We start from the raw sequence: 19,893 nt of genomic DNA, 5'->3' as shown, positions 1-19,893 counted from the left end.
TTCGTACTTGTCTTTTTTTTGCTATTCGAATCCGTCTTACCCTTTTTTTTCGAAATTGATTTCTTCCCATAGAACATAAAAAATGTAATAAAAAAGCATGATTTATTGATTAAATTTTTTTTCGTTTTTTATTTAGTTTACCAAAAAATTGACCAAGCAATAATATTTGAATAAATTGAATTTATTGATTTGATTTATATTGTATATGTTTGTATAAATTCAATAAAAGCAAATAATTTATAGCTACTATTTAATTTGAATTAAATTATATATAAAAAATAAATAAATATATTTAAATAAATATTTTATTTTATTTATTTTTAATATTATTCCACGCATTACATAAATAGAAAAATGTTCACTTCTTATGCTGACTTAATATTTTTATTAAATACTTAAGACTAAACTCTTAACAAAAAACAAAAAAATCAAAATTGACAAATTATTTAAGTAATTCAAATGCCTTTATATTTTAATTGTATTCATTTAACATATTAAACATTTTGATTACCCACTCAGAAAATCTAATTGTTAAAATGTTTAACTCCAACCGCTTCATTCGCTTTTTGACCCAAATTTCTATTATTTTATTTGACCAACTTTAACCGAAAAACCGAATTTGTTTACCTGTGTTTGCCTTCTTTTTCTCTATTTTATTTATTTTTTATTTTTATTTTTATTTGCTAGCATTTCAACACTTCAATTTATTATATTTTCTTGAGCTTTAACTCTTTTATGTTTTTATATCTTTTGGCCAAAAAAAAAAAATTTAATTAATTGAATTTTATTTAAATATGCATATATCGACCTACTTCAATTTTTATTTTTATGTCACATATAATTGTTGACTGAAGACAATTTTTTTTACATCAAATTGAAGAAAACCATATAGTGATAAAAAATAAAAAAATATATAAATAAAACTGTTAGAATTGTCAGTTCTAGTAATTAAAATTAAATATTTAAAGAAACGCCACTGGGGAAAACTAATTAGTTACTAAATTTACATGAACTGTTATTATTAACAAATTAAATGTTAACATGCGAAATTCAAGTAAAAAAAAGTTTAATTAATTAATTGCTGGTTAATAATTTTAAAAATTTTGTAAAAATTTATTTTTTTTGTATATATAAATTATGTATCTTACTTGTATAATAAGCTTATGTCCGTGTCTGTTAATTCAAATTAAAACCAGTTTTAAACACATATCTTGGAATATTTTTAATAGATTTCGAGAAGTTGACTTCATCAACAAAGACTGTTCTCTTGAGTATAAATGTTTTATTTGCGGTTTTCTACATAAATTTTTATTTTTTCACACAATTTTAATGGTACTTTTATTTATCTTTATTTTTTCTTAATTTTATTTTTTAACAGCTGACAATTTTTAAACCAACCTGTTGCGGTTTTTACTGTTTATATTGTAATTGTAATGCATATATGCTTGCACCCACAAGTTTGTATGTCTGTAAATACTAAAAATACATATAATACTTATAATGAAGAGTGTTGAGACAGTACTTATACTAGTAGTACTTTTTTTTGGTATCAAACCTGGAGCAAAAATCTTCAAAAAAAACAAATTACTTGTAGTATTTGCATGCCCGATTCATGCACGATTCAATGAGTCATACATGCCTACGGACTAAAAAGTTCACGCATTCTTAGCTCAAAATCTCAGAGATCCCTGTAGTAAGATTAATTAAGATATTTCTTCACATGACAGATTAGAAGAGTACTAAGCGTGCTTTACTCCTATTGCGTACTAAGTACAGTCCCGCTAATGGTAGTACGGATTTCTTGCCAGCCTGAACCGGTATAAAAATTCATGGAAGCTTACATGCCTTGTAAGAAACTGCGTTATTTGAAATCCCAAGTCTCCAATCCCACGATTAATCTAAACATTTATATTTGAATTTAGTAAGTGCGTTCATATTAATTTTTGAGAATGCTCCACCCGATGTTGCCATTCCTTAAAGTAGAAGTAATCTGTGATATTTAAAGTTGTGCAAAGAGTTCTGTTTTTAAAGTATAATATAATTATTTTTAAAAGATATTCCAGAACTCTAATTTTCATCAGTGCATTAAAAATGCTACTACATTCAATTGAGTTGAAAGTACTTATATTACTGTAATACTCTACCTATGCTAGCCTCGAACAGATTAAGTTGTAAATCTATTTTCCATATAATGAAAACTGACGATTTAATATTATAATGCTGATATCCACATATCTACTAACTGTAGTCTGATAACCGTTTCTTAAATATGTTGATATTCAAAATATATAGTTTGTGAATATTCTTCTTGTAATGTTTTCTAATAACGAAAGCATTATAACTCCATACTGGCATTGGATTATATATTAATCCAAATACTCTCTTACGAAAATTTGCGATTTAATTTTAGGTGGAAGATATACGCATATCATATACTAATTAATTATAAATAAATATTTATTTATATTAAATATAATAATAATATAAAACATTAAATGTAATGTAATTAATTTTTATTTAAATTTAATTTATATAATACATATAATTATTATTGTGTAGTATATTTCGCTTTCTATTGTTTATCCATTATAAAACATATTTCAAGAATGCTGCTTTTAATTAATTGAAACATATATATTTTTGGATACATGCATTAGCTATATAAGGATATGATATGAAGTACTGCCAATTTTTTCGATCTCAATCCAACTTAACATCTTGATAGAATTATGGACTTATATTTACCACTATTTTATGTAATACTATATGAGAGTGGTCATGCTTATAACTAATTTTGCTTTAAATTAATATAGTTAAGTAATTTTTTCTAAATAATTTAAAATCATCTGGAAATAAATAATTAAGTTCTATACAATTAACATACAATGATTTGCCTGTACATAGTAAAGGCCTTGAAATTAGAAAAAATTTATTTATTTTTTTAGTTAATTAAATCTTTTTCATGATTCTGAAACTGCAAAAAATTTTAGACTTAGTCATATTATTTTAAGAGCCTATTTACAATTTATTTGTACTGGAGAGAATGACTAATGGATCATTTATTTTTATTCTTCAGCTGTTACTGGTTCTAAGTTATTAAACAATAGTTTTTTTTCTAATTTTTACATGAAATAAATTAAATATTTATTTAATTTACTAATATTGCTCACAAATATGACAGAAAACCTATATATTATATAATAAATGTAATATATATAAAATGAGTCAGAGCGCTAACTCTGAGCTTCAAATTTGGCAGGACACGAGTTTGATTCTTGGTACTTGCAGTCTCAAAAAAATTATTTACGCATAATTAAATACAAAAAATAATTCAAAGACTACTGATGATGGGTATTTAGCAATACTCGAAATAGCTTTATGGTCAGCCAAAACTTTAATAAATTAAAATAATATAAAAAATAATTTTTGTTGTTTGTTGTTTACTACTTTTCGAAAAACCTCTATATTAATTTTATAAATCAAAATAAATTCTTATATTCTTGGTTTTTGTGTCATTTTTTAATATTCTATATGAGTACTAATTGATAATGCTTGTAAACATACCATGTAACTAAGTCCATTCATAACATATTTAAGAGTCATTTCATGTAATTTGTTCCTTACACTTTTACGATGTTATAACACGATTTTAAAGCTATAATCGGATTAATATAATCGTACAACAATTGCCCAAATATAATTTTATGTTGCTATTTTCCGCTTATAAGTTTCAGATGATTTGATTTAACCTTAGACATACATATAATCATAAAAATTTACAACACAAACTAAAGTGTTTTTTATTTAGGCGACCTACGTTTGTTATTTGGTATTCTTAGTTTGTTACAAACAAAATTTTTTTTGGTGCATTAATAACCGTTTAATTCACACAACTACACATGTGTAAATGTATATAGAATATATATAGATCTTCAAGATCTTTGAATATTTTCATGTATTTGCACCTCTTCGGATTAGAGAGTATTACTATATAATTGGTAAATATTTATGTGAATAGTGTATGAAAGGGTTGATGTTTTCTTCAGTTTACTTCAATATCAATACAATCATTTTGGCGCTTCTCTAAAATTTAAATGCCCTTCTGATTAAATATTCAAAATTCAAGAATTTTTTTAATGTGATTTAGACCGTCAATGCTATTCCAATATTTTGTGATTTCCATTTTTTTGTTTCATCTTTTATGTTGTTTTTATTGAAATCAAAGACGAGTATTGCGCCGATGAATGGCTCATCCACCCCTTTTTTGGGCATAAAGGTCCGGTTTTTCATTGCCTTCGTGTTGTTTATGTTCGGGCACCCTAAAAACATAGAACTGCTTGTGAATGGCCAGGTGATTGAGCGCATTACTACACTCTACCATATAAGGACTTATGATATGAATTTGTAATTTTCTAAAGCTTTAAGAACTGAGAGACTGTCTGAGTGTATTATGATTATAACTTTTTTAAGTACTCTTTTGAATAAGATCTCCACGGTATCTATTAAAGTACAGAGTTCTGAATGCAAAATTGTGGTCTCTGTGCTTAATATAATTGATTTGTGTGCCCCAGATTCCACTATTCCGACTCGAACACTCTGAAGTGTTTTGGAACCATCTGCTTAACGTTTTTGAGAGTCGTCATGTAACCATTTCAAAATGCTAAGTTGAAGTCTTTAAATTTCTGTTTTCGTCTATATTATATATTATATAAATTAAACAAAATATAATATAATATAACATTGGACAATATAAAAAGATATAGGGTGAATGCCCTTGTGCTGCAGTTTCTTATTCTTAGCTAACTTTAAAATTAATTTTAGTATTACCAAATTTTACCAAATTTCCATTCCTATCCGAAGTTGCTCTTGTGAATACTCGAATCAGTTAGTAGTCAAATACAGTGGCTGATTAGACCAAAGCATTCTATTTTGGTGGTAGGCTTGCTACCTTACATAAAAGTTGTTAGATCCCGGACCTCTGAACCTGTTCTAGTCTTTATGTGGCAATTGGTATTTCCCCCAATAACCAGATGTTGTGGAACAGTTATGCCGCTGAACACTTCGTTGGTCATTGCCTCATATGTTTAAAACAGGGATCACCACGAGAAGTTTAAGGATGACATTGGTGTAGAGAGTTTTTTGAGACGCATGCATACACTTTGAACCAACAAATAAATATATAGATATATATTATATTTAGAATATTTTTTTCCATGGCTTTTAATATTTGTTATTTATAATATTTTTAAAGTAATCTTTATTTCTAATATTCTATAATAAAAGCATGTTTCAATTGAACCACTTTTAACTCTTGAAAATCCAAACAACTTCGAATACCTTTTAAAGTATTTGTACTCCAAAACTCAGTCGAACACTCCACCGTAAAATCCTTTTGTCTGATAAAACCTCAAATATGCCTCACTTAGCAAATTGAGCTGCAATAAAAGGTCTTCGTACCGCTTAAATAGCATCATTCGAAATACTCGCACGCTCAACTCTGCCGCCAAGTACCGCCAACTTTAAATTTTTAAAGTTGGCGACTTTCATGTAATTTTTTCCCATTGACAATGTTTTTCTGCTTTTTAGTGAATTGTTCGCTGTTTTTTATGGCATTTTTTCTATGCTTGACGTACTTTTAAGGTTTACGAGTTTGGGTACATGTAAGTCGTAATCCGGTTAAATTTTATTACTCATAAAATTATAACAGTTTATATTTTGCCTTCTTCTGTTCGTAATCGGTACGAAGCCCGTAGAAGTCCCACTAACACGAATTTGAAGTTCTTCTTCCACTTCTTCCACGTTTTCCACGTTTTCCATGTCTTCCTCTTGGTGGATTTCGAAAGTGTCAACATTAGAATAGAACATCATTTTTTTGTCGCTGCAATGGAACATTTGAGAGTTAATCGGTGTGTAAAATACTTTATGTCAGACAAACGTAAAAGTCACAGTTACTAAATTCTCAAGTCGTAACGAAATTGTTAGCAGAGATGACAACAGAGTTTAATGAGCAGAAAATACTGTAATGACGGAACAAGAATTATCGCTTTAAAACCCAGAAGCGATTTCAGAAGACAATTAAAAAGCATGAAATAAATTTCAAAATTTAATGAAAAGTGTTTTAAAAAAATAATTATTAAGAATAAAAATAATAAATGAGTTATAAAAATAACATAAATCATTAATGTAGTTAGACATTATGTACGACGATAAAGTATAGGAATTATCATTTATCTTCTTATTAAGAGGTTTTGCATAATGAATTACTTACTTTAATGGGTTATTATACCTTCTAATGTGGTGTTTTATTATCAATACGGGTATATATGTATGTATTTGTATTTATAAATTTTAAATAAAAAAACGATAGTTTATGTAATTAAGAAGATTTTATTGAAAGAAAAAATTACTTTCTAAATAAATATTTTACAATTTTATTTAGTATATTTTATATTCCTTCGTTGTTCATTACAGACATGAGTCGTCCTTGGCAGCGTTCTGTTAGCAAGCCCGATAAGTGACGTGGTGTTGCCAGTTGGTAGTACTGATCGTCCCCGTATCGTTGGTCACCTAATTTTTTTTCCATCAAAGATGCGGTAGATTTTCCATCTATCGCCTTTTCTATCAACGGGTACCAAATAAAACACGTTTCTAACCGGACCATATTCTTTCATTCGCACGACATGATCAATCACGATCATGTCAATGTCGCAATACAGCTTTTACAGCTCATCGTTCCGCCTTATTCTATACCCGCTGCCAACGCGTAAGGGACCATAGATCTACTGAAGAATTTTTAACTTGAATGCTCCTAACGTCTTCTCATCACTGTTGGCATTCACCGTAATTTAAATATTTTTTGAAACCTGTTTTTAGTCTAGATTTTAGTTGGATTTAAGTTCAGATCCTATGTGCTGAGTTTTGTAGTTCATCCTATCTGGGTGTTCGGCGTGCAACCTTAACTCAACTTTTTCCAATAATTTTAATAATGCTTGGTATTATAAATTATTTTGGTTTTAGAAGAAGGTGTTTACAATAACTATTGACATGAGTTTATATATTAGGTGTTATATTTTAGGCGTTCTTCAAAGATTGACAAGGTCACCAGTGTTATGATATTCTCTATATATTTTATAATATTTTATTATTGCAGTTTGCAATGGTGAACTTAGTATTCTAACATCTGAAATAAGATTCTAACTTTTAAAATTCGTTAATAAAAAATAGATTGATGCTACATTGGTTCTTTTGTATACCTAGGTAAAGAGGACTTAAAACTCATCGAACTTGCTTAGTTTATTCTACTGCCTTTCTAATATTTCCTTAAAAAAAGATTGGGGAACAGCAGTACTGCTGAACAGCTGATATGTGAAAAATAGAAAGACTGTTATTTAGAGAGACTATTTGAGATGCTTCATATATGAAGAGCCTATATAGAAAAGCAAGAATCTAATATAAAAGTTCATCTTAAAGAAATTTGTGAAAAGGGCATTTGAGTATCGACAAAGTTTAAACATACTCCTCTTGTATATTGAGATTTTGTGTATATGTGTCTATTATATATAGGTCTATTACTTGAGATAATTATCTCAAGTTATGATTAATAATTACAGTAACTTTGTTTGTTTTTTACTGTTATATATGTTATGTTATATTATAAACTATTTTCTATGGAAATGGATATATCGTCAAACATAATTGTGAATAGAATTATAATGAAATTAATATTAAATTTACTGAGTTACAAAATAATATAATTAAAACAATATTATGCGTATATCTCTGAATATTTACCGATTAAAAGTAAAGATCAAGTGTAAAGTTTTTTATTCCATTAAGCCAAGTTTATGGTTAGATTTCCTTGACGGTCTGTACTGCATTCGGCGTGAAAACTAATGTTAACGGTTATTACCGCATTGCGGTTATTTAATTGCCGCTGCAAGCAAAAACCAAGAAATACGAAAAAAAAGATAAATTGTGAAGAAGCGAAGATACAAAAAGTGAACAATGGAAAGCATCTAACATTAAAAGAGAACGTTTATAAGTCATGAATGCAATAATGCTATTAGAGAGTTGTGCTGTAATAATAATTTATTATAATTTTCTTTTCCAGATATTAAATAATTTCTTCAATATCATGACTGAAACCAATTTAAATGTTAACGCGCTTCGCGGTTTTCTTTTACGAGTACATATTTATATTGAACTTCAGTTACGTAGAAGAATCAATTTATTTTAAAAAATATTTTTAAATAATTTGATATACTTATTCTTATAAATTTTTTAATTTTTACAAATTCATTTTTAAACTAAAATATACATAAAATAATATTATAAATTTAATTTTAACTTCAGTTATGACGGCAGTGACTACTTTACTTAATATAAACGAAGCTAGTGTATTTTATAGAGAGGTTTCAAATAGTAGTAAACTACAACAACAAAAAAATATTTTAATATTTTAATTAATTGATCTGTTATGACGGTAGTATTTTATTTAATTGAAATGAAAATATTGTATTTAATGGACAGGTTTTAAACAGTAGTGAATTGTAACAACACAATTTTTATTTATTTTTAATTAATTGAATTTTTGACTGACTAATAAAATAAACAAAAAAAAAAATAATTAAATTATGCATTAATAACAATAAATAATACCAATAAATTTCTTTTACAAAACTTTTTACATAGATTATATTTGATAAAGAAATGGTTTCGAAAAGTAATAAACTACAACAACACAAATTATTTTTATATTATTTATATATGTTACGTTTAAATAATTTTTTTGTTAATAATAAATAAAATGTTACTGTAGGATTATAGTCATAATCCATGAAGTTATTATACATAATAACGTTTAAAGTTATTAGCTCATAATATCTTTGTTGTTTTCATTCTGGATGGCTACAAATCGATATTATTTCGGTAAAGATTTTCTGAAGTTTTCATATATGTATATTATGAATACTTTATAACCTTCAGACATATACTCGAAAAGAGTATATAAAATTGATAACTATATTTGAATTACAGTGAATCAAACACTGAATGTTGATGGTAAATATCAGTGACAGTTGGTCATACAAGATGACGCATCCATATTTACCCGATTTAAGTAGCTCCATTGTAATTTTATAGTTCTAGTGGCATTCTAGTATTCCCAAAAGACCTATTACGAATCGGGAAACCAGTTTGTCATTTTAATGAAACATTTTTAATTATTATAATGGCCATATCAAACAAGCACTGAAGTCAAACAAAAGTGACTGTAGAATCGTTAAACGCTTACAGACGAGTAAGAGGTATTGACAGACTAGATCAATGGGACCAGTTTGTCATTTTGATGAAACGTCTTTAATTACTATACTAGGAATATCAAAAAACACTGGCGTCAAACAAAGGAGACTCTAGAATCGTTAAACGCTAACAGACGAGTACGAGATATTGACAGACTAAATAAGTGAGATTTTCTTCTTCCTTCTCTGAGCCACAGCTAAGGCAATAATCGGTAAAAAAAGCTTTAAAAAACCCTTACATGTTTCTATAAGATAATGTCTTAGCAGAACAATAATTAGATTGGGCAAAATCTAAAGCTCAATTGGATTGAATGAAATCACAAAGTAGCTTCACTCTTCTCTGATTAATAGTAGAAAATCAAAAAATAGTAGACGGACTACTTCATACGTGTGGTTTAAGACATATTTTTGATTCGTTATTGGATACTATAAAAATTATGAATAATCTTCATCGGATCGATAATATATAATATAATATATAACGTTTAATAGGCGTATCAAATGTTACACATCGAATGTTTAAGAACGAACTGCGATCATACTTACCTATAGAAATGACCAAAGTTGGATGATTTGATTTCAAAATGTTATAGTTATAACTGAGAAATTCCGACATATTTTTCCTCATAATATATTTTGGTATACATATAGTTAAAGTTGAAGAAAATATTTCTTATATGTGCTCAATTTCATTAGAATCAGCTTAGATATCAGATCTAACTGATTTGAATGAAATTCAACTATATACTATATTTTTACATATATCAAAATTTTAGATATAATCTGAAACATATCAATGTACCTAAAAAATATTCCGGACTTTATAACATAAGATAAGCATTTCTTTCGATATGTTAGGTATTTTCTTGCTATTGATCTTAGATGAGTAATGAAAAAAGACTGGATCAGCTTTTAAAAACGAAACCCGAAATTCAAGAATAATATTGCTAAAGTTGTAATATATATATTCGTGTGTATAAAAATATATATTTTTATTAATATTTAATATATAACCGTGTGTACGTAGGGTATAGAAGTTTCGGCGAAGCAGAAGATAATTTTTTTTTAGTTTATTCTGATTCGTTTTAAACTACTAATTGGTTTCTGTTTTTTTAGTTTGACTTAAAGTTCTTTTTTACATTATTTTTTAGTTTAGCTTCGCTTTATTTTTATTTCTAATATACGAGCATTTCATACTAAGCACTTTTCGAATTTCCGTTTTACAAATCGTTCAAACCCACCGAAATCTAAAATCATCCGGCAGTCGGTTAACTCTCTTAATTGCCGAATTAGTTCTGCTTGCCTTGGTTTTTGCTACTGTAATTTGGGATTTGGGCAGTGGCTTTTGTTGTTGGACGCATATTGACCGTAAAGTTTAGTTACCTTATTTTTTGCCATAATTTCGTTAAAAAATTTTCACTTACACTATTTTGTTTTATTTATTTTTAACTTAAAATTTTATTACCGCACAATTTGTTTAAATAAATTTCATTAAAAAGAAATTTTTGGGTGTTATAATTTTTCCGATAATTTGCACTTTCTTCGCCTGCATCGCCTGCTTCTCAAGCTTTTTTTTCTCTCGATAATTTCATTTGCATAATTATAATTGTTAAAGTAATTATTGTTTTCTCTTCCTATTAATAAACTCGTATAAATTAAAATTATATATTATTTAAGGAAATTGCATAAATTTTATTTAAGTAATCTAATTTTATTTGCTGATTAATTTTGATTCATTTTTCTGCTGCCACTCACAAATTAATTAAAATGTCAGCAAATCCGACTGCATTTGCTTGCAGTTGGAAAATGTTGAATTGGGTCACAAGTAATGCAGTTTTCATTAGTGAAAACTAAAGAGTGAAAATTTTATTATATTTATTCTAAAATAATGCAAAAAAAAAAATTGTAAAAATACAACGAAAAATTTTAAAATATATTTTCATTTTTATTAGTGCCAGTATTAACATATAAAATAAATGAAAAAATTAAACTGAAAATATTTTCATGAACCAAATTTTTCAATCGTATATATATATATATATATTATATAAAAAATTATATCATAAAAAAACATAAATTAATTAGTAATTTATGATATATATTTTAAAGATTTATAAATAAATATGTGACGATTTTAACGATCTAGTAATAAACTTCGTGTTCTAATATTTAAATACATAAGAGATATTCACTCTGTCTTGCAAACTCATTGCAAAGTGCACGAAATACACAGACTGCTTAAGTTTGCAATATACAACAGTAAAATATACGCACAAAGTTTCTTGCAATTGCTTGCAATCTTGCTATATCTAAACCCATGTATGTATGCTATGTGTACCTATATGCTTGCAACGAAACAAAAAAGGAAAAAACACAGCTGTTTAGAAATCTACTGCTTCTCACTTCGATGTGGTATGTTGCAAAAACAGCTGTTGCATTATGATGTTGCCATTCTGCAATAGAGGTGTACTTGCATTCGTGCACCTAGCAATGACTTTGCAAAATACAGTGAATATCCGTATATTATTCTAATAAAATTTATAGATTTTTAACAAAATCATTCCGTTTTACTGCTAATTTTACTTGTAAATTTCCTTTATATATGATTTATTGATGATATCAGTACTCTTATCTCCCCCGAGTGGGCTTTTTTAGGTACAAAATCTCAAGTGCGCTTTTTTGGGTATAAAGCCACTTCTCCAACCTAACTTAATCGAACTGTTAGAATTCAAACGACGTTCATAATAAGCTTTTGTTTTAGCAAAATTTCTGCAGACTACGAAGTCGTTGGACGGGACGGGAGAAGAGCAAAACGTCTTTTAGATCTTATAAAAACTGTATTAAAAAAATTTTATTTGTGTTTTTAATGAAGCACTACTATGATATTATGCTATTAGCTTATGTATAAAAATATCTTATTTCACCAAGTGCACCAAGCGGCTGGAATCATCATGACGAAGAGAAAGTGGAATCTATCAATTATTTACCACGTTTATAAATTTTGTCCAAGATTATGTACGAAGGTACATATAATACATAGTAGTTCCTGTTTGCACTGACTTGATCAACTATTAATCTATCTAATGTTTTTAATATACTTTATAAAACTCAGTTATATTTATCGGATCTCTTTTACTTTATCTGAAAGATCAGGGCTTTAGACAACGGGGCTTTAATGACTAGAAGTTCATTTCGACACTAGTCTTGCAAACACAATCATAGCAAAGTTATCAGTTCTCTATAACTTTATTTGGAACAATAAAACTGCAAACCAAACTGGTTTCACTGACCTGACAAGGACAACTCATGTCTAATGTTGAATAATTGAATCTCATAAAATTATCTGGAAAACCTGGACCATAAACTAAGGGACTTCAATATATTGGAGATCATTTTTTTGCTGACCTAATAGAAATAAAAAAGATGAACTTATCAAGTTTCCTTAATTTCATCTGTAAGAACTGCAGACAGAAAAGGATCAATGTCAAATGACAACTCGAAATCGAAGATAGATTTCGAGCCTAATTAACTTCAACTGAAAAATCAGAACAGTCTGCAATCTCCTATAGAAATCTGTGTATATAAATACACATTGTGTAATAATATGTCTACAATCTCCTGACTCCATTGAGTAAATAAACATCTTCATATGGAAATGTTGATGTTGGTGTGAATATCCATCTCTCAATCTAACTATATTTGCTTTGGTTGGGTGTACACAATTAATTTTTTTGTAGAGTATTTATGGGCCCACGAACAATATTATAGTCTTCACGACACACAACATAAAATAATTTTTATGTTGAGATATTTAAAACACAATATCTCCTATTTTTAGAGGATACATTTCGCCATCTAACAACGATTGCTTTATTCATCTAATAAATAAAATAACTTCACTAGATGAATTTATCTTTAAAGCAAATACAAAAAATAGTTAGTTCTTTTTTTTTATTAATTTATTTATTAATTTTTATTATTGATTAATTTATATACATATTACACCTATGTTAAGTTATAAAACACTATATAGTATATAATGTATGGCATAGCTTCAATCGTCTGTCACTACAAAGGGATATTAAAATATTTATATATTTATTAAATATTGAAATATTTATAAATAGTATAATATTTATAAAATATAAAAATATTTAAAGAGATATTTAAATAAAATAAACTATTTAATTTACAATTGATTTATAATATTTAATAAATTATAAAAAAATCAAAAATTTCAGAAGCGTGGACTTTCCACCCTCAACCCAGTTTCATTTGGATTGATTCAATTTTTAAAATAATTTTCTCATTAATTAATTTCAATAATTTAATATTTTAATTAAGCATTCGTTAATAAACGATTTCTGTGAATATTTAACAAATTCACATAATAAAAATTATATTAATAATATTTTTTTTCTTCAAATTTATGCTTAAAGTGGCACCAATTAATATTTAAAGTTTTTTTTTGCAATTTTTTTTCTTATATAAAATTTGTTTATTCATTTAAGCATTTAAAAATGTTATTAGTTATGCTTTTGCCACACACGCTCACAAGCACGCATACTCCGACAAAGAGAAGAGTGAAGTACTTGAAAAATGCTTCCAGCAAATTTATTTAAAAATTCCATAAAAATTTAATAGCAATATTAAATAAATTCATAAATTCATATTGACCGACTGACTGACCTTTCGACGTTAAGTTGAGATATTTATTTTTTTCTTTTCTTCTTCTTCTTCCTCTCTGGGTTACTCTGTCGAGTGTAGTGTTTTTATTTGCCATTGTTTAATAAAAACTCTTCACTATCACTATCTTCACGATTTCTATAGTCTTCGAACGTAGTTTGTTTTTCTATATTTTTTTCATCAAATTTTTCTTTTAATTCTTCAAATAATATTATTAAAAATATCTTAACAATACTAACAACGACGAAAACAATAATATTTATAATCGAATAAATATTTTTTAATAAGAATCGAAAATATTAAACAAATGTTTTGCATAATTTCACAGTTCTCTGATTTTCGCCTTCAGTTTTGTTTATATCTTCATAACGATATAATGAAATTCTCGACATTGCCTGGGGATATACAATGCCTATATACACCATTTGGTATTGCGGAAATACAAACATTGCTTTTGATTATCCCCAAAAAAAAAAATCATAAAAATTTCCATAGGCTGCAAATCATTCTTTTAATCTATTAACTTCATCTATAATAAAATAAGAAATTTTATAAATTTTGTATTGTTCCACATTTTGCTATAAATTACTTCTATATAGTTCTTGTCTGGTTATTAATCTCGAAATTTTATCATTGTGCATTGAAGCATATAATTAAAGTCTAATTTTAGTGCATTAGAACAGCACTAAATAATTTTAAATAATAATAATAGCTTTAAATAATTTTTGTAAGCATATAAATATCGAAATTCTTATAGAGTTCAAGTGATTTGTTTCTTGTTTTTAATATAAAAAAATACAATTCAATATAAGAATAATTAGTCCGTGAAGATTCTCCCACCTCTATTATTCGTATTGAATTTTGAATAAAGGAGTTTTCAGATTTAAAAAATCTATTTTGAGTTTATGCTAGATTTTTGATTATAACACTAATTAATTTAAGAACATTCATAAACATTCTGTGTTTGTGGTTAGTATGACAGAAAATTCGAATATATAATATCTTTAGAGTACTACGACAGCGTAGTGGTAGTATCACAGCGGGTCATTGTTTGAACAGAAGTGTGCTGTGGATACAGAGCCGCCACCCCAATCTAACTTTTCTTTCCGACTATAATAAAGTATTTAAATAATATCCAGGAATTAAATTAGTTTAAATAATTAAGTAATAAGCATCAACAACTACAGTGTGAAATTTAACCTACTAAAATCACCTCTTAGAAATGGATGAAGTAGAAAGAAAGCCTGCAGGTGGACATGAAGTATATAAATGGGTGGTTTTATTACGCAGCGCGGGGGCTAGTGGTGGACCCTGGGACCAAGGTCAAGCCTAGATTGTAGAGTGGAATGATGGGTTGATTATCGAAGTATAACGTGAGATATTGGGGGGCTTGAAACACGGGTTTAGTGAGGTCTATGAAAGGTATTCATTTAGAGGTATCCATTTCTAAAAGTAAATATTCCATTGAAATTGAGATTTTGTGCAAATTTTTATTTTAGTGTATTGTTTGGTACTTCACATTAGGCATAAAGTACAACACCACTTAAATGTTCGTTACGGGACATACTACAATAATGAATTTGTTTGAAAAAATTATCTAATCAACTCAGCCATAAATGTCGCCAGTTTGCATTACCTGATCCTGCACGTAATACTGAAAAAATATTTCGCCTTTGTGATGTTCATCACGATGAACATGATGATACAGGTATGTTGTGTTTTTATGACACCAACTTTTTAAAACCACGTTTCTTCCACACCCGAATCTTCATTTACATAAATTGGTAATTATGTTTCCTTCGTCATTTTCAAATAAGTACTGTCCTATTTAGACTAAATGCCAGATCGTTCAATAGCTTCTCTGGATGTAACAATCTTTCGATAGTTACTAGAGGATTTTAATTTTCTCAGAAACAATAACTTTGTTTAATGACATATCCACTAATTAAAAAATGAGCCAACTCATTGAAGAAAACTGCAATCGAAAAATTGTCATACAAGTAAAGTAAGCTTGGAAAATTATAGCACGTTCAGCGGTTGTTAAACGATTCAATATAAAATCGGGAACTTTAAACTAAACATATTCTTTAGGACATGTCATTGAAAGAACAAAACCGCTCAAATATATATATACATCAAATATATATATATACATATATATGTTGTTTATATATTATGTATATAATATTATATTTTATATAATAAAAGTATTTAAAAAATGTGCTTAAACTATTTTCATTTTTTTCATTTCAGAAACTGAAGGGGAACTAACACAGAAACTTAAAACCTTACCTTGGGGTCCTTTATACTGTGTTTTGCAGCAAGATGAACAGTCCTTCACAGCTTATTGCAGTGAGGAAATTTCGGTAAGAATGATTTAATAAGCATTAATTATTTTTAAGTGTAGAAGAATATTTATCTTATATTATAATGTTAATATTTAAAATGCATATAATTACAAAATTATATAAAATATTAAATACATATTTAACAAATATCAAATGACTGTATATAATATAAACAGACTATAAAATATGTTTTTAAGTATATAATAAATTATGTGAGCATTCATTGATATAAAAAACATAATTATAAATATTAATATAACTTATCTGTAAAAAAAATTACCTTCTATAACTATTTATATTTTTAATTATTATACAGAAGCAAATATATTTATCTACAGTATTTACATTTTTTCTAACCCTATAAATATGCAATTAAATTATACAAGTTTATTTTTTATTTAATTTGTAATGAATAGCAGATTATTTCTAGAGGAGGAGTTTAAATTTTTTTTTTAAATATAGGACTTTGTTTAACTTTTATTGCTAACATTTATGAACTGTATTTATGTGAAAATGAATTATTTTTTTAAAACCTTTGGAAGTACTTTCGTAAGTCTATATTTCATATTAAATCATAAAGTAATTATAAATATTATATTATATAGTTATATTTTTTAGTTAAAATACTAATTATTATATCATAATAATTATTATATCATGATTTAAATAATTATATAATAATTTAATATTTATTATTTTATAATTACTTTAATTATGATTATAATTATTATATCAAAGTAACAATAATTTTTATATCAAAGTAAGAATAATTATTATATCATGATTAAAATAATTATAAGAATAATAACATGATTTTATATTTTTTATTATTATAATTATTTTAGTTAAGTAATTCTTATTTCAGAAGTAATAACTAATAAGCCCTTAATATTAAGTAATTGTAATATAGAGCTTAATTAATTTTAGTTATTTACTATAATACCAACATAGTAGGGCACTGTCAAGTTCAAAAAGAAGCTATAATAAATATATTTATATTTGTTTATGTAGTAAATACTATAAGGCACAACATATAAAACGATAATATAGATCTTATATATGTATATATTCTTGTGTTATGTACCCCACATTAAGAATTAAGAATTTAATTCAAATTTGCTTTAATTTAGATTTAATTTCATTGCAAAATTAAATAATAATTGCAAAAATTATAAATAAATTTAATAAAAAACTAAAGTAATAAATAATGTTTGATTTCTATAACTTTAAATTGCTTAGTTTCGCACTAGTGTATAATAATAAAAATTTTATTAAAATTAATACTAATAAAAAACCATATTTTAAATATAATATAATAATAATTAGATGTCATAATATTAATTACTATATAAAAAATTATATTATATTAATGAATGTTTAATAAATATTTAAACATTACATAAAATATTTTAATAAAAATTATTAGTATGTATTAATATTTACACACAAGTAGTTAAAAAAACTAATTATAAAATAATAAAAATATTTTATATATTTGAGTAATTTAGTTTTTATAGATATTAAGAAATAACAAGTAATTCACTTAAATTAAAAAAAAATAATTTCTTCTCTATTTTCCTTTGTAATTACACGCTTTACCGATTGCTAAAATATATAAATATATATATTAAAAAATGCCTTATATATTGCAATTAACTCTTTAAAATAAAATAGATTTTCCCAGCTACGCCTAAAAAGGAGGTGGGTAGATACTAATTAAATATTATTAAAAATTTGGTTATTATTTTGTGGTAAATATATTTATGAATTTTTAAATTTGTTAGTAGTTTTTATTATTTATTTTAATACTTTAATATAGGCTTTTAACAAACTTTTCAGTTCCTTATTTTTAATTAAATTAGTTAAGTAATTATAGTAAATTAATTTATTTATATTTTGTTTTATTAAATATATGTTATTAGGTAATATATAATTAACTTATAGATACAGCAATTATTAGCTTTAAAATATTTTTTTTTGTTTTTGCTTTAATAAAATAAATAATCATGATAATTTTATTTAACAATATTGTGCCCCATAATTTCATATAATATATCTTCGTTTTTATTCATAAATCTAATATATGTACTACGAGGTCATTAATTATAATTATACTATAACTATAATTACATACATACATACATATATATATATATATATATATATACATTCATATAATTATATATATATAACTATAATTATATATTAATATATATAATTACTATATTCTTTTAAATAATTCCTTCAAAATTGAAATTAAAAAATACTTTCTCGATCATAACGCAAACCTATATTAATAATTTCAAGTTCAAATCTAGAACATATGGCTTAACATCATATATATTCTTCAAAACCCATCAATGTAATTTTACTTATTTTACTGCAATTATTTTACTTAGTTTTTAAATAGAACTCATTTTCGTAGTTAGTATTTGTTATTTGTTCATTACGAATATTATTTATTAGTTATAAAAAAAATATATTAATGTCTGCAGAAATTTTTTTTAAATTTTTCTTAATTTTATCTTAATTAATTCTATGATGAGAAATAAATAAAAAATATTTTTTTCATGTTTTCACCTATTATGTACCTTTTTAAAATTTTTTTAATCCAATTATGTTCTATTTTATTAAATTATTTTCTAAATTAACTAATAGACTTTAATAATTAATTAATCTAATTTAAATAATTTTTAATTTTAGTTAACAGATGTACTCTTCAATGAGTACCCACGTGTTCGTCTGGATCGAGCGCGACGTCCTGCAAAAGTACTGTGGGATGGTCCGCCAACGCTACCTGAGGAGCCTGAAGATTCTGATACATGTCCAATGGACATTGCACTTAACACGACGCTTTATAGTGAATTAGGTAAGTGAAAAAATCCTTATTTTTGTATATATTTATATTATATTATTATGTTACTTTATACTACATATATATGTGTTATATTGTATATATTATATTTATATTATATATGAATGTATATTATTATAAATTCAATTAATTTGTATTATTTTATATTATATAGCATTATATTATATTATAAGTTATTGTAATATAAAATATTATGATTCATATTAAATTGTATTTTGTATAACATTATGTGTCCCTTACAAAATTTTTTAATGGCCCTAGAAATAAAATAGAATATCTAAATAATATCTAAAGAATCTAAAGAATAATCTATCTAATCTATCTAAAGAATAAAGAATATCTGCAAGTGTGTGAGAGATTTGTATTTGACTTCAAATTCCTCAAGATCGGTCTATAACACATTTTATGCAATAAAACATTAGAATTTTAAAAAATTTTCAGTACAAATGTTAGATAGAGATTTATCCATCCATATCCGTAGTAGATGAAAATCTATTCATCTATTATAGCGTTGTGCTAAAACACAACTATGTTGGAAAACAAAATATATTTCAAACGAAAACACTTAACCACTCTCATTTGCAAATATTCATACTGAATAAAAATAATTTTAATTGCTTTAACGAAGCCCTTTTTTTTACTTTTTTACTATATTCAATTATAAATAGTAACCTATAAATTGTCG

General features: G+C 25.7%; 1 protein-coding gene across 1 annotated transcript in view; it reads left to right on the top strand.

The window, feature by feature from the left end:
- LOC119666694 (ras GTPase-activating protein raskol-like) overlaps positions 1–19,210 on the top strand; it is an 86,577-nt gene extending 67,367 nt beyond the window's left edge. Inside the window, exons 2-4 of the mRNA XM_038075975.1 lie at positions 16,239–16,351; positions 18,008–18,034; positions 19,037–19,210. Of these exons, the coding sequence (XP_037931903.1) occupies positions 16,239–16,351; positions 18,008–18,034; positions 19,037–19,210 (314 nt within the window). The remainder of the gene's footprint in view (positions 1–16,238; positions 16,352–18,007; positions 18,035–19,036) is intronic.
- The last annotated feature ends 683 nt before the right edge of the window (positions 19,211–19,893 follow it).

This window comes from Teleopsis dalmanni, chromosome 1 (genome assembly GCF_002237135.1).
Source record: "Teleopsis dalmanni isolate 2A chromosome 1, ASM223713v2, whole genome shotgun sequence".
NCBI lineage: Eukaryota > Metazoa > Arthropoda > Insecta > Diptera > Diopsidae > Teleopsis > Teleopsis dalmanni.
The sequence above is the reverse complement of the archived record's forward strand: the minus strand, read 5'-3'. Positions and strand labels throughout refer to the sequence as shown.